Here is a 16,664-nt window from a genome sequence, read left to right on the forward strand (position 1 = left end):
CTGGCTGCCCCGCCCGACGGCCCTTCTCCTGGTGAGTCCTGACGGCGTTCAGGGTTCCTCTCGGCAGCCCCCCGCGTCCCATCTGACGCCTTCTTAGCAGGGGGAGGCGGAGGGTCTCGGTTGGGGCTCCCCGCTCGGCGCTGGGCTCTACCTGGAGGCTCAGGGCTGAGCCGGTCCGGTGGGCGGGACGTCCTTCTCTCCTCCACGTGCGGGGTCGGAGCGCTGGTCGCCGCAGCTGCACCTGGCTCCCCAGCCTCCCCCGTCATACTGGCTCCCATCGCCGACAGCTGCAGTTGGACCCAGGCCGGGCCGCGAGATGCAGCCTCCGACCTGATCCGTGCCACTAGCTCCTCTAAGGTGTCCATTCCGGGGTGCGGGCGCTCAGCTTCCAGCTTCTTTCCCTGAGCACTCACGGAAGCTGAATGACCCGCCCCCTTCTCCTTACCCAAGCACCCCTTCTTGCCGCGCGCCTAAACTCCGCCCCCCGCCCACCAGATCAACCCAGTACTGCCGGGGCAACGGCTACCTTATCATGCCGTGCCCTACGCAGTCGCAAGCTCCGCTCCAGGCTCTCACTTGACAGGTGCAGCCTGTATCCGCTTCCGTCAGCTTACATCTTAACCTGTGCAACACTAACCCCCTTTCCTTTATGCCGTTACCCTCCCTGTCCCAACTTATCCTAAACATAAAACGAACTGTTAACGTTGGAATGATACCTTTCATGGATATCGGCCACAGCTTACAATCAAATCAGAAACTGGAATTTAACAATATAAATAGATTCCTTTGCTCCCTTCCGAGTGACACTCGACCAGCTGCAATCTCCAGGGTATCTTCACATGTAACCAAGCAAACAGTCCAAGTCGCATTGCTGACTCTGGGCTATATGGGCTAAACATGCCGTTCGACTAAAGTCAGGCTTGACCACGAAGATATCCTGACCTGTCACCTCCAAGGAGCAAAGGAATCCCGCCACCAGCTGGGAGGAGTTGACGCCTTTTAACTCTGACCGGACCGCCACATCTCAAAGACCTGTTCAACTTTCATCCGTAGATGAAAGTTAAACATGTCCAGTCCCACATCTGTCAGATGGACACCGTCCGCTCAAAACAGACAGCGCGGGGCTGACAAACCGTTAACCCCCCTTGTTCCGTCGCCAAGCGCGAGACGGCCCTGTTCACTTTTATCCAGGCTTTATCGATTGCCCTGAAGTAAGGTGAATTGAGTCAGATCCCGTTTGATGGACCTTATCAATGCTCTCATTGGGACCCTAGCCAAGTCGTTGCAACCGGCATGTATAATCAAAGCATCGGGAAAACCCCTTGCAGTTGCCCTCTTAAAAAACTGATCAGGTAATTCCTCCCAGCATAGGCCCCTTATCCCCAAGCATTTCACCTGGGACTTTCCCGAGGAGAGTTGCCTGTGAAGTGATGTATGTCACTTCCGATCTTTCCTATCCTCCTGGCCAGTCCGCCCACTTCCTCCTCCACTCCCTCCTGCTGCCAAGGTCTCTCTCTCCCCTTAAAGGGGAATCCGCCCACCACCCCTAGCTTCCTCCCGAGGGGCAAGCACCCTGACATGCTGCCCCGGGAGTGACCACCCTGGGCATTACTTTCCAATCACCACCATACTGTGTATCCCTTCACCACTAATTAGGATTTATGAAGTATTTGATCCACATTGAGATCTTTATACATTGATGTCATTTACATTGGGCTGAGTGACTCTATTTTTATGATCAGAGGGGATAGCTACACCCCACCTCCCACATATAGGAAGGGGGATCAGCAAAGACCCCCCTCGTGTTTTCTGGCCACACGTCATGCTATATGGGACTATTGCATGGCCATGATGCATGATGTTGTATGATTTTATGTACATGTCCGCAGGTCGCCATTTACCATTAGGTGATTAACTGTGGAGTCAGTAACTTATTTGCCTACTAGTGTTGTACATGTAGGTTAGGTCCGTTTGGACAAAGTGAGCAACGTCCAATCTGTCTCCAAGACAATGAAGACATGAAGAATGTCCAACAAGTAAAGAGAGCGTAGTGTAAACAAAGAGAATGCTAGAATGTTCTGCACTCTCCTCCTGCCATCCATTCAGACTGCAGCCTCTTCTCTCATAAATCCATCTCCACAGAAAGCCCCTCTCGCCTGCTAGTGATGCCAATACTGCGAGCAACCGATTACAGCTTCAATTAGAAGCTCTGCCAAGAGCTGAATGTCCTCGATTATCCAACACGAAGGAGGAATGCAGCCAACATTGTCAGATATCCCCTAATCTGTGCTGCTCTGTCTTCCTCCACAAGGCTCAGGAAAAGGGCCTACAACATCTACAGATACAGAATGATGGAAGGCCAGTTCCTTACATGTCACACCATGGGCTCCTTCCCAGACTGCAGACACTGGAGAACCTATGTAATCCTGCAAAGATGGCCTGAACATGGGGAGAAAATCTGAATGTAGACATCCCAGCAAGTTCTAACAATCAGCCACCATGACACTCATACAACATGATCCATGTCCAGTCACTTTATAACTATTTCTGTTAAAGCCAGCCCGAGTGAGCTTGGCAATCAGTACCCACAAATACTCTCTGCAATGAGTCCATGATCAGGAACACCTTATTATACCAATGCCTGTTTCTTGTTCAAAGAAGAATTGGCCCAAACTGAAGACCCTAAGCAGATACCAAGGTCCAGACTGCAATCCTAACGGCAATCTACTCGTAGATGTGGCTTACATCTCTGGAACATTCTATCCATCTGCACATAGATATGGCGGAGATCTCTGGAATATTCTATCCATCTGCACATAGAGATGGCTGATATCTCTGGAATATTCTATCCATCTGCACATAGAGATGGCGGAGATCTCTGGAATATTCTATCCATCTGCACATAGAGATGGCGGAGATCTCTGGAATATTCTATCCATCTGCACATAGATATGGCTGATATCTCTGGAATATTCTATCCATCCGCACATAGAGATGGCGGATATCTCTGGAATATTCTATCCATCTGCACATAGATATGGCTGATATCTCTGGAATATTCTATCCATCTGCACATAGAGATGGCTGATATCTCTGGAATATTCTATCCATCCGCACATAGATATGGCGGATATCTCTGGAATATTCTATCCATCAGCACATAGATATGGCTGATATCTCTGGAATATTCTATCCATCCGCACATAGATATGGCGGAGATCTCTGGAATATTCTATCCATCTGCACATAGAGATGGCTGATATCTCTGGAATATTCTATCCATCTGCACATAGAGATAGCGGAGATCTCTGGAATATTCTATCCATCTGCACATAGAGATGGCGGAGATCTCTGGAATATTCTATCCATCTGCACATAGATATGGCTGATATCTCTGGAATATTCTATCCATCCGCACATAGAGATGGCGGATATCTCTGGAATATTCTATCCATCTGCACATAGATATGGCTGATATCTCTGGAATATTCTATCCATCTGCACATAGAGATGGCTGATATCTCTGGAATATTCTATCCATCCGCACATAGATATGGCGGATATCTCTGGAATATTCTATCCATCAGCACATAGATATGGCTGATATCTCTGGAATATTCTATCCATCTGCACATAGAGATGGCGGATATCTCTGGAATATTCTATCCATCTGCACATAGATATGGCGGATATCTCTGGAATATTCTATCCATCCGCACATAGAGATGGCTGATATCTCTGGAATATTCTATCCATCTGCACATAGAGATGGCGGATATCTCTGGAATATTCTATCCATCTGCACATAGATATGGCTGATATCTCTGGAATATTCTATCCATCCGCACATAGATATGGCTGATATCTCTGGAATATTCTATCCATCTGCACATAGAGATGGCTGATATCTCTGGAATATTCTATCCATCTGCACATAGATATGGCTGATATCTCTGGAATATTCTATCCATCTGCACATAGATATGGCTGCTATCTCTGGAATATTCTATCCATCTGCACATAGAGATGGCGGATATCTCTGGAATATTCTATCCATCTGCACATAGAGATGGCTGATATCTCTGGAATATTCTATCCATCCGCACATAGATATGGCGGATATCTCTGGAATATTCTATCCATCTGCACATAGATATGGCTGACATCTCTGGAATATTCTATCCATCTGCACATAGATATGGCTGATATCTCTGGAATATTCTATCCATCTGCACATAGATATGGCTGATATCTCTGGAATATTCTATCCATCTGCACATAGATATGGCTGATATCTCTGGAATATTCTATCCATCTGCACATAGATATGGCTGATATCTCTGGAATATTCTATCCATCTGCACATAGAGATGGCTGATATCTCTGGAATATGCTATCCATCTGCACATAGATATGGCTGATATCTCTGGAATATTCTATCCATCTGCACATAGATATGGCTGATATCTCTGGAATATTCTATCCATCTGCACATAGATATGGCTGATATCTCTGGAATATTCTATCCATCTGCACATAGATATGGCTGATATCTCTGGAATATTCTATCCATCTGCACATAGATATGGCTGACATCTCTGGAATATTCTATCCATCTACACATAGAGATGGCGGATATCTCTGGAATATTCTATCCATCTGCACATAGAGATGGCTGATATCTCTGGAATATTCTATCCATCTGCACATAGATATGGCTGATATCTCTGGAATATTCTATCCTTCTGCACATAGATATGGCGGATATCTCTGGAATATTCTATCCATCTGCACATAGATATGGCGGATATCTCTGGAATATTCTATCCATCTGCACATAGATATGGCGGATATCTCTGGAATATTCTATCCATCTGCACATAGAGATGGCGGATATCTCTGGAATATTCTATCCATCTGCACATAGATATGGCGGATATCTCTGGAATATTCTATCCATCTGCACATAGAGATGGCGGATATCTCTGGAATATTCTATCCATCTGCACATAGAGATGGCGGATATCTCTGGAATATTCTATCCATCTGCACATAGATATGGCGGATATCTCTGGAATATTCTATCCATCTGCACATAGATATGGCGGATATCTCTGGAATATTCTATCCATCTGCACATAGAGATGGCGGATATCTCTGGAATATTCTATCCATCTGCACATAGATATGGCTGACATCTCTGGAATATTCCATCCATCTGCACATAGAGATGGCGGATATCTCTGGAATATTCTATCCATCTGCACATAGAGATGGCTGATATCTCTGGAATATTCTATCCTTCTGCACATAGATATGGCGGATATCTCTGGAATATTCTATCCATCTGCACATAGATATGGCGGATATCTCTGGAATATTCTATCCATCTGCACATAGAGATGGCGGATATCTCTGGAATATTCTATCCATCTGCACATAGAGATGGCGGATATCTCTGGAATATTCTATCCATCTGCACATAGAGATGGCGGATATCTCTGGAATATTCTATCCATCTGCACATAGAGATGGCGGATATCTCTGGAATATTCCATCCATCTGCACATACATATGGCTGATATCTCTGGAATATTCTATCCATCTGCACATAGAGATGGCTGATATCTCTGGAATATTCTATCCATCTGCACATAGAGATGGCGGATATCTCTGGAATATTCTATCCATCTGCACATAGAGATGGCTGATATCTCTGGAATATTCTATCCATCCGCACATAGATATGGCTGGTATCTCTGGAACATTCTATCCATCTGCACATAGAGATGGCGGATATCTCTGGAATATTCTATCCATCTGCACATAGATATGGCTGATATCTCTGGAATATTCTATCCATCTGCACATAGATATGGCGGATATCTCTGGAATATTCTATACATCTGCACATAGATATGGCTGATATCTCTGGAATATTCTATCCATCTGCACATAGAGATAGCTGATATCTCTGGAATATTCTATTCATCTGCACATAGATATGGCGGATATCTCTGGAATATTCTATCCATCCGCACATAGATATGGCTGGTATCTCTGGAATATTCTATCCATCCGCACATAGAGATGGCGGATATCTCTGGAATATTCTATCCATCTGCACATAGAGATGGCTGATATCTCTGGAATATTCTATCCATCCGCACATAGATATGGCTGGTATCTCTGGAATATTCTATCCATCTGCACATAGAGATGGCTGATATCTCTGGAATATTCTATCCATCTGCACATAGATATGGCTGATATCTCTGGAATATTCTATCCATCTGCACATAGACATGGCTGATATCTCTGGAATATTCTATCCATCTGCACATAGAGATGGCGGATATCTCTGGAATATTCTATCCATCTGCACATAGATATGGCTGATATCTCTGGAATATTCTATCCATCCGCACATAGAGATGGCTGATATCTCTGGAACATTCTATCCATCTGCACATAGATATGGCTGATATCTCTGGAATATTCTATCCATCTGCACATAGATATGGCTGATATCTCTGGAATATTCTATCCATCTGCACATAGATATGGCGGATATCTCTGGAATATTCTATCCATCTGCACATAGAGATGGTGGATATCTCTGGAATATTCTATCCATCTGCACATAGAGATGGCTGATATCTCTGGAATATTCTATCCATCTGCACATAGATATGGCTGATATCTCTGGAATATTCTATCCATCCGCACGTAGATATGGCGGATATCTCTGGAATATTCCATCCATCTGCACATAGAGATGGGTGATATCTCTGGAATATTCTATCCATCTGCACATAGAGATGGCTGATATCTCTGGAATATTCTATCCATCTGCACATAGAGATGGCTGATATCTCTGGAATATTCTATCCATCTGCACATAGAGATGGCTGATATCTCTGGAATATTCTATCCATCTGCACATAGAGATGGCGGATATCTCTGGAATATTCTATCCATCTGCACATAGATATGGCTGATATCTCTGGAATATTCTATCCATCTGCACATAGATATGGCGGATATCTCTGGAATATTCTATCCATCTGCACATAGATATGGCGGATATCTCTGGAATATTCTATCCATCTGCACATAGAGATGGGTGATATCTCTGGAATATTCTATCCATCTGCACATAGAGATGGCTGATATCTCTGGAATATTCTATCCATCTGCACATAGAGATGGCTGATATCTCTGGAATATTCTATCCATCTGCACATAGAGATGGCTGATATCTCTGGAATATTCTATCCATCTGCACATAGAGATGGCGGATATCTCTGGAATATTCTATCCATCTGCACATAGAGATGGCTGATATCTCTGGAATATTCTATCCATCTGCACATAGAGATGGCTGATATCTCTGGAATATTCTATCCATCTGCACATACATATGGCTGATATCTCTGGAACATTCTATCCATCTGCACATACATATGGCTGATATCTCTGGAACATTCTATCCATCTGCACACAGATATGGCTGATATCTCTGGAATATTCTATCCATCTGCACATACATATGGCTGATATCTCTGGAATATTCTATCCATCTGCACATAGATATGGCTGATATCTCTGGAATATTCTATCCATCCGCACGTAGAGATGGCTGATATCTCTGGAATATTCTATCCATCTGCACATAGATATGGCTGATATCTCTGGAATATTCTATCCATCTGCACATAGATATGGCGGATATCTCTGGAATATTCTATCTATCTGCACATAGATATGGCGGATATCTCTGGAATATTCTATCCATCTGCACATAGATATGGCGGATATCTCTGGAATATTCTATCCATCTGCACATAGAGATGGCGGATATCTCTGGAATATTCTATCTATCTGCACATAGAGATGGCTGATATCTCTGGAATATTCTATCCATCTGCACATAGAGATGGCGGATATCTCTGGAATATTCTATCCATCTGCACATAGATATGGCTGATATCTCTGGAACATTCTATCCATCTGCACATAGATATGGCTGATATCTCTGGAATATTCTATCCATCTGCACATAGATATGGCGGATATCTCTGGAATATTCTATCCATCTGCACATAGATATGGCGGATATCTCTGGAACATTCTATCCATCTGCACATAGAGATGGCTGATATCTCTGGAATATTCTATCTATCCGCACATAGAGATGGCGGATATCTCTGGTATATTGTAATATTATTAGCCCCTGCCTGATGGATCCCGTCTGTAGCTGTTTCTCCAGCCAATGAAGTAAATTCAGTGTAATAGCTTCCTCCTCAGTAGGACAGTGATTTCAGTCCATGGGCTCTGCAAGCTTCTGTATGATTATATTATACTCACCATTGATCCACCGGGCCTCAGGGTCATGCACTGAGAACTCTTTCTTAAACAGATCCTCCAAAGTCAGAATCCGGTCCGGAGAATTGGTCACTTCATCTGGAAGAAAAGAGAAATTAACTGTAAATCGTCTCCAAACACTAAACTTACGGCAACAAGTCTGAAGCATTCGCTGAAAGAACCAGAATACAACCATAGCGGTAAAAGTGTATAAAACTAGAATGGAAGCCAGCAGCAGTCATTGTAAGCGGGGAGTGTGCTCGGCCAACATATATACAATTATGGTATAGAGTAGAAAACAAACCTCTACAAAGCACTAGCATTGAAAAGATAACAAACAGCTTTATTCCATGTAGCATTATAAGATCACCACTCACGTAATAATATTTGCAAAAAACATATTAAAATACCCCATAAAATTATAATGCCAAGACCAAAATAACCAGGCAACATGAACTGGAACTAGTATCAATAATAACTCCACAGGGGACCAGAAATGGTGACATGGTCGCACCCGGGGTCAGCACAATGCGCAGATAGTGCAAGGAGTCTGGGTGGGAGTCATAAAGTGCAGTGTGAAGATCAAATAGGGAAAAACTGTTATAAACAAGTGCATCAATGTGTAAAAAATATACCAAAGTAGAGTAGCTTAGCATTATAGATGAGCAGGCATAGTGTAATAAGTAATACGTCCCCCCCAGAAAATGTCATCCATTCAGTTACATTCAAAATGTAAGGCAGCAGTGCCCTGGAGACGAGGGATGCTGGGAGCAGGTAAGGCAGCAGTGCCCTGGAGACGAGGGATGCTGGGAGCAGGTAAGGCAGCAGTGCCCCAGAGACTAGGGATGCTGGGAGCAGGTAAGGCAGCAGTGCCCTGGAGACTAGGGATGCTGGGAGCAGGTAAGGCAGCAGTGCCCTGGAGACTAGGGATGCTGGGAGCAGGTAAGGCAGCAGTGCCCCAGAGACTAGGGATGCTGGGAGCAGGTAAGGCAGCAGTGCCCTGGAGACGAGGGATGCTGGGAGCAGGTAAAGCAGCAGTGCCCTGGAGACAAGGGATGCTGGGAGCAGGTAAGGCAGCAGTGTCCTGGAGACTAGGGATGCTGGGAGCAGGTAAGGCAGCAGTGCCCTGGAGACGAGGGATGCTGGGAGCAGGTAAGGCAGCAGTGCCCCGGAGATGAGGAATGCTGGGAGCAGGTAAGGCAGCAGTGTCCTGGAGACGAGGGATGCTGGGAGCAGGTAAGGCAGCAGTGTCCTGGAGACGAGGGATGCTGGGAGCAGGTAAGGCAGCAGTGCCCTGGAGACTAGGGATGCTGGCAGCAGGTAAGGCAGCAGTGCCCTGGAGACGAGGGATGCTGGGAGCAGATAAGGCAGCAGTGCCCTGGAGACGAGGGATGCTGGGAGCAGGTCAGGCAGCAGTGCCCTGGAGACGAGGGATGCTGGGAGCAGGTAAGGCAGCAGTGTCCTGGAGACTAGGGATGCTGGGAGCAGGTAAGGCAGCAGTGCCCTGGAGACGAGGGATGCTGGGAGCAGGTCAGGCAGCAGTGCCCTGGAGACGAGGGATGCTGGGAGCAGATAAGGCAGCAGTGCCCTGGAGACGAGGGATGCTGGGAGCAGGTCAGGCAGCAGTGCCCTGGAGACGAGGGATGCTGGGAGCAGATAAGGCAGCAGTGCCCTGGAGACGAGGGATGCTGGGAGCAGGTCAGGCAGCAGTGCCCTGGAGACGAGGGATGCTGGGAGCAGGTAAGGCAGCAGTGTCCTGGAGACTAGGGATGCTGGGAGCAGGTAAGGCAGCAGTGCCCTGGAGACTAGGGATGCTGGGAGCAGGTCAGGTGAGGCAGTGCCCTGGAGACGAGGGATGCTGGGAGCAGGTGAGGCAGTGCCCTGGAGACGAGGGATGCTGGGAGCAGGTAAGGCAGCAGTGCCCTGGAGACGAGGGATGCTGGGAGCAGATAAGGCAGCAGTGCCCTGGAGACGAGGGATGCTGGGAGCAGGTCAGGCAGCAGTGCCCTGGATACGAGGGATGCTGGGAGCAGGTAAGGCAGCAGTGTCCTGGAGACTAGGGATGCTGGGAGCAGGTAAGGCAGCAGTGCCCTGGAGACTAGGGATGCTGGGAGCAGGTCAGGTGAGGCAGTGCCCTGGAGACGAGGGATGCTGGGAGCAGGTGAGGCAGTGCCCTGGAGACGAGGGATGCTGGGAGCAGGTAAGGCAGCAGTGCCCTGGAGATGAGGGATGCTGGGAGCAGGTAAGGCAGCAGTGTCCTGGAGACGAGGGATGCTGGGAGCAGGTAAGGCAGCAGTGTCCTGGAGACTAGGGATGCTGGGAGCAGGTGAGGCAGTGCCCTGGAGACGAGGGATGCTGGGAGCAGGTAAGGCAGCAGTGCCCCGGAGATGAGGGATGCTGGGAGCAGGTAAGGCAGCAGTGTCCTGGAGACGAGGGATGCTGGGAGCAGGTAAGGCAGCAGTGGCCTGGAGACAAGGGATGCTGGGAGCAGGTAAGGCAGCAGTGCCCTGGAGACTAGGGATGCTGGGAGCAGGTAAGGCAGCAGTGTCCTGGAGACTAGGGATGCTGGGAGCAGGTAAGGCAGCAGTGCCCTGGAGACGAGGGATGCTGGGAGCAGGTAAGGCAGCAGTGCCCTGGAGACTAGGGATGCTGGGAGCAGGTAAGGCAGCAGTGTCCTGGAGACGAGGGATGCTGGAAGCAGGTAAGGCAGCAGTGTCCTGGAGACGAGGGATGCTGGGAGCAGGTAAGGCAGTGCCCTGGAGACTAGGGATGCTGGGAGCAGGTAAGGCAGCAGTGTCCTGGAGACTAGGGATGCTGGGAGCAGGTAAGGCAGCAGTGTCCTGGAGACTAGGGATGCTGGGAGCAGGTAAGGCAGTGCCCTGGAGACTAGGGATGCTGGGAGCAGGTAAGGCAGCAGTGCCCTGGAGACTAGGGATGCTGGGAGCAGGTAAGGCAGCAGTGTCCTGGAGACTAGGGATGCTGGGTGCAGGTAAGGCAGCAGTGCCCTGGAGACTAGGGATGCTGGGAGCAGGTAAGGCAGCAGTGCCCCGGAGACTAGGGATGCTGGGAGCAGGAAAGGCAGCAGTGTCCTGGAGACGAGGGATGCTGGGAGCAGGTAATGCAGCAGTGTCCTGGAGACGAGGGATGCTGGGAGCAGGTAAGGCAGCAGTGCCCTGGAGACTAGGGATGCTGGGAGCAGGTAAGGCAGCAGTGCCCCGGAGACGAGGGATGGTGGGAGCAGGTAAGGCAGCAGTGCCCTGGAAACTAGGGATGCTGGGAGCAGGTAAGGCAATGTCCTGGAGACGAGGGATGCTGGGAGCAGGTAAGGCAGCAGTGTCCTGGAGACTAGGGATGCTGGAAGCAGGTAAGACAGCAGTGTCCTGCAGACTAGGGATGCTAAAAGCAGGTAAGACAGCAGTGTCCTGGAGACTAGGTATGCAAGGAGCAGGTAAGGCAGCAGTACCCTGGAGACTGGAGATGCTGGGAGCAGGTAAGGCAGTGCCCTTGAGACGAGGGATGCTGGGAGCAGGTAAGGCGGCAGTGCCCTGGAGACTAGAGATGCTGGGAGCAGGTAAGGCAGTGTCCTGGAGACTAGGGATGTTGGGAGCAGGTAAGACAGCAGTGTCCTGGAGACTAGTATAGGTAGCCTGGTATATGTGCCCCCTGGAAAAGTAACCAGGAATAGGTGCCCCCAGTATAGGTAGCCTAGTATATGTGCCCCCTGGAAAGGTAACCAGGAATAGGTGCCCCCAGTATAGGTCGCCTGGTATATGTGCCCCCTGGAAAGGTAACCAGGAATAGGTGCCCCCAGTATAGGTAGCCTAGTATATGTGCCCCCTGGAAAGGTAACCAGGAATAGGTGCCCCCAGTATAGGTCGCCTGGTATATGTGCCCCCTGGAAAGGTAACCAGGAATAGGTGCCCCCAGTATAGGTAGCCTGGTATATGTGCCCGCTGGAAAAGTAACCAGGAATAGGTGCCCCAGTATAGGTAGCCTGGTATATGATCCCACTGGAAAGGTAACCAGGAATAGGTGCCCCCAGTATAGGTAGCCTGGTATATGTGCCCCCTGGAAAGGTAACCAGGAATAGGTGCCCTCAGTATAGGTAGCCTGGTATATGTGCCCCCTGGAAAGGTAACCAGGAATAGGTGCCCCCAGTATAGGTAGCCTAGTATATGTGCCCCCTGAAAAGGTAACCAGGAATAGGTGCCCCCAGTATAGGAAGCCTGGTATAGGTGCCCCCAGTATAGGTAACCAGGAATAGGTGACCTCAGTTTAGGTAGCCTAGTATATGTGCCCCCTGGAAAGGTAACCAGGAATAGGTGCCCCCAGTATAGGTAGCCTGGTGTATGTGCCCCCTGGAAAGGTAACCAGGAATAGGTGCCCCCAGTATAGGTAGCCTGGTATATGTGCCCCCTAGAGAGGTAACCAGGAATAGGTGCCCACAGTATAGGTAGCCTGGTATATGTGCCCCCTGGAAAGGTAACCAGGAATAGGTGCCCCCACTATAGGTAGCCTGGCATATGTGCCCCCTGGAAAAGTAACCAGGAATATGTGCCCCCAGTATAGGTAGCCTGGTATATGTGCCCCCTGGAAAGGTAACCAGGAATAGGTGCTCCCAGTATAGGTAGCCTGGTATATGTGCCCCATGGAAAGGTAACCAGGAATAGGTGCCCCCAGTATAGGTAGCCTGGTATATGTGCCCACTGGAAAGGTAACCAGGAATAGGTGCCCCCAGTATAGGTAGCCTGGTATATAAGCCCCATGGAAAGGTAACCAGGAATAGGTGCCCACAGTATAGGTAGCCTGGTATATGTGCCCCCTGGAAAGGTAACCAGGAATAGGTGCCCCCAGGATAGGTAGCCTGGTATATGTGCCCCCTGGAAAGGTAACCAGGAATAGGTGCCCCCAGTATAGGTAGCCTGGTATATGTGCCCCCTAGAGAGGTAACCAGGAATAGGTGCCCCCAGTATAGGTAGCCTGGTATATGTGCCCCCTGGAAAGGTAACCAGGAATAGGTGCCCCCAGTATAGGTAGCCTGGTATATGTGCCCCCTAGAGAGGTAACCAGGAATAGGTGCCCCCAGTATAGGTAGCCTGGTATATGTGCCCCCTGGAAAGGTAACCAGGAATAGCTGCCCACGGTATAGGTAGCCTGGTATATTTGCCCCCTGGAAAGGTAACCAGGAATAGGTGCCCCCAGTATAGGTAGCCTGGTATATGTGCCCCCTGGAAAGGTAACCAGGAATAGGTGCCCCCAGTATAGGTAGCCTGGTATATGTGCCCCCTAGAGAGGTAACCAGGAATAGGTGCCCCCAGTATAGGTAGCCTGGTATATGTGCCCACTGGAAAGGTAACCAGGAATAGGTGCCCCCAGTATAGGTAGCCTGGTATATGTGCCCCCTGGAAAGGTAACCAGGAATAGATGCCCCCAGTATAGGTAGCCTGGTATATGTGCCCCCTGGAAAGGTAACCAGGAATAGGTGCCCCCAGTATAGGTAGCCTGGTATATGTGCCCCCTGGAAAGGTATCCAGGAATAGGTGCCCACAGTATAGGTAGCCTGGTATATGTGCCCCCTGGAAAGGTGACCAGAAATAGGTGCCCACAGTATAGGTAGCCTGGTATATGTGCCCCCTGGAAAGGTGACCAGGAATAGGTGCCCCCAGTATAGGTAGCCTGGTATAGGTGCCCCCTGGAAAGGTACCCAGGAATAGATGCCCCCAGTATAGGTAGCCTGGTATATGTGCCCCATGGAAAGGTAACCAGCAATAGGTGCCCCCAGTATAGGTAGCCTGGTATATTTGCCCCCTGGAAAGGTGACCAGGAATAGGTGCCCACAGTATAGGTAGCCTGGTATATGTGCCCCCTAGAGAGGTAACCAGGAATAGGTGCCCCCAGTATAGGTAGCCTGGTATATGTGCACCCTGGAAAGGTAACCAGGAATAGGTGCCCACAGTATAGGTAGCCTGGTATATGTGCCCCCTGGAAAGGTAACCAGGAATAGGTGCCCTCAGTATAGGTAGCCTGGTATATGTGCCCCCTGGAAAGGTAACCAGGAATAGGTGCCCTCAGTATAGGTAGCCTGGTATATGTGCCCCCTGGAAAGGTAACCAGGAATAGGTGCCCCCAGTATAGGTAGCCTGGTATATGTGCCCACTGGAAAGGTAACCAGGAATAGGTGCCCCCAGTATAGGTAGCCTGGTATATGTGCCCCCTGGAATGGTGACCAGGAATAGGTGCCCACAGTATAGGTAGCCTGGTATATGTGCCCCCTGGAAAGGTAACCAGGAATAGGTGCCCCCAGTATAGGTAGCCTGGTATATGTGCCCCCTGGAAAGGTAACCAGGAATAGGTGCCCCCAGTATAGGTGGCCTGGTATGTGTGCCCCCTGGAAAGGTAACCAGGAATAGGTGCCCCCAGTATAGGTAGCCTGGTATATTTGCCCCCTGGAAAGGTGACCAGGAATAGGTGCCCACAGTATAGGTAGCCTGGTATATGTGCCCCCTAGAGAGGTAACCAGGAATAGGTGCCCCCAGTATAGGTAGCCTGGTATATGTGCACCCTGGAAAGGTAACCAGGAATAGGTGCCCACAGTATAGGTAGCCTGGTATATGTGCCCCCTGGAAAGGTAACCAGGAATAGGTGCCCTCAGTATAGGTAGCCTGGTATATGTGCCCCCTGGAAAGGTAACCAGGAATAGGTGCCCTCAGTATAGGTAGCCTGGTATATGTGCCCCCTGGAAAGGTAACCAGGAATAGGTGCCCCCAGTATAGGTAGCCTGGTATATGTGCCCACTGGAAAGGTAACCAGGAATAGGTGCCCCCAGTATAGGTAGCCTGGTATATTTGCCCCCTGGAAAGGTGACCAGGAATAGGTGCCCACAGTATAGGTAGCCTGGTATATGTGCCCCCTGGAAAGGTAACCAGGAATAGGTGCCCCCAGTATAGGTAGCCTGGTATATGTGCCCCCTGGAAAGGTAACCAGGAATAGGTGCCCCCAGTATAGGTGGCCTGGTATATGTGCCCCCTGGAAAGGTAACCAGGAATAGGTGCCCCCAGTATATGTAGCCTGGTATATGTGCCCCCTAGAGAGGTAACCAGGAATAGGTGCCCCCAGTATAGGTAGCCTGGTATATGTGCCCCCTGGAAAGGTAACCAGGAATAGGTGCCCCCAGTATAGGTAGCCTGGTATATGTGCCCACTGGAAAGGTAACCAGGAATAGGTGCCCCCAGTATAGGTAGCCTGGTATATTTGCCCCCTGGAAAGGTAACCAGGAATAGGTGCCCCCAGTATAGGTAGCCTGGTATATGTGCCCCCTGGAAAGGTATCCAGGAATAGGTGCACCCAGAATAGGTAGCCTGGTATATGTGCCCCCTGGAAAGGTATCCAGGAATAGGTGGCCACAGTATAGGTAGCCTGGTATATGTGCCCCCTGGAAAGGTAACCAGGAATAGGTGCCCCCAGTATAGGTAGCCTGGTATATGTGCCCCCTGGAAACGTAACCAGGAATAGGTGCCCTCAGTATAGGTAGCCTGGTATATGTGCCCCCTGGAAAGGTAACCAGGAATAGGTGCCCCCAGTATAGGGAGCCTGGCATATGTGCCCCCTGGAAAAGTAACCAGGAATAGGTGCCCCCAGTATAGGTAGCCTGGTATATGTACCCCATGGAAAGGTAACCAGGAATAGGTGCCCACAGTATAGGTAGCCTGGTATATGTGCCCCTTGGAAAGGTAACCAGGAATAGGTTCCCCCAGTATAGGTAGCCTGGTATATGTGCTCCCTGGAAAGGTAACCAGGAATAGGTGCCCCCAGTATAGGTAGCCTGGTATATGTGCCCCCTGGAAAGGTAACCAGGAATAGGTGCCCCCAGTATAGGTAGCCTGGTATATGTGCCCCCTAGAGAGGTAACCAGGAATAGGTGCCCCCAGTGTAGGTAGCCTGGTATATGTGCCCCATTGAAAGGTAACCAGGAATAGGTGCCCCCAGTATAGGTAGCCTGGTATATAAGCCCCATGGAAAGGTAACCAGGAATAGGTGGCCACAGTATAGGTAGCCTGGTATATGTGCCCCCTAGAGAGGTAACCAGGAATAGGTGCCCCCAGTATAGGTAGCCTGGTATATGTGCCCCCTGGAAAGGTAACCAGGAATAGGTGCCCACGGTATAGGTAGCCTGGTGTATTTGCCCCCTGGAAAGGTAACCAGGAATAGGTGCCCCCAGTATAGGTAGCCTGGTATATGTGTCCCCTGGAAAGGTAACCAGGAATAGGTGCCCCCAGTATAGGTAGCCTGGTATATGT

The 16,664-nt window shown here is 49.2% G+C and overlaps 1 protein-coding gene across 1 annotated transcript in view; it reads right to left on the reverse strand.

Moving 5' to 3' along the window:
- DPP10 (dipeptidyl peptidase like 10) overlaps positions 1 to 16,664 on the reverse strand; it is a 647,445-nt gene that overhangs the window by 501,737 nt on the left and 129,044 nt on the right. The window contains exon 3 of the mRNA XM_068247444.1: positions 8,371 to 8,466. Coding sequence (XP_068103545.1) covers positions 8,371 to 8,466 — 96 coding nt within the window. The remainder of the gene's footprint in view (positions 1 to 8,370; positions 8,467 to 16,664) is intronic.

Source organism: Hyperolius riggenbachi, chromosome 7, assembly GCF_040937935.1.
Source record: "Hyperolius riggenbachi isolate aHypRig1 chromosome 7, aHypRig1.pri, whole genome shotgun sequence".
In the NCBI taxonomy this organism is placed as follows: Eukaryota; Metazoa; Chordata; class Amphibia; order Anura; family Hyperoliidae; genus Hyperolius; species Hyperolius riggenbachi.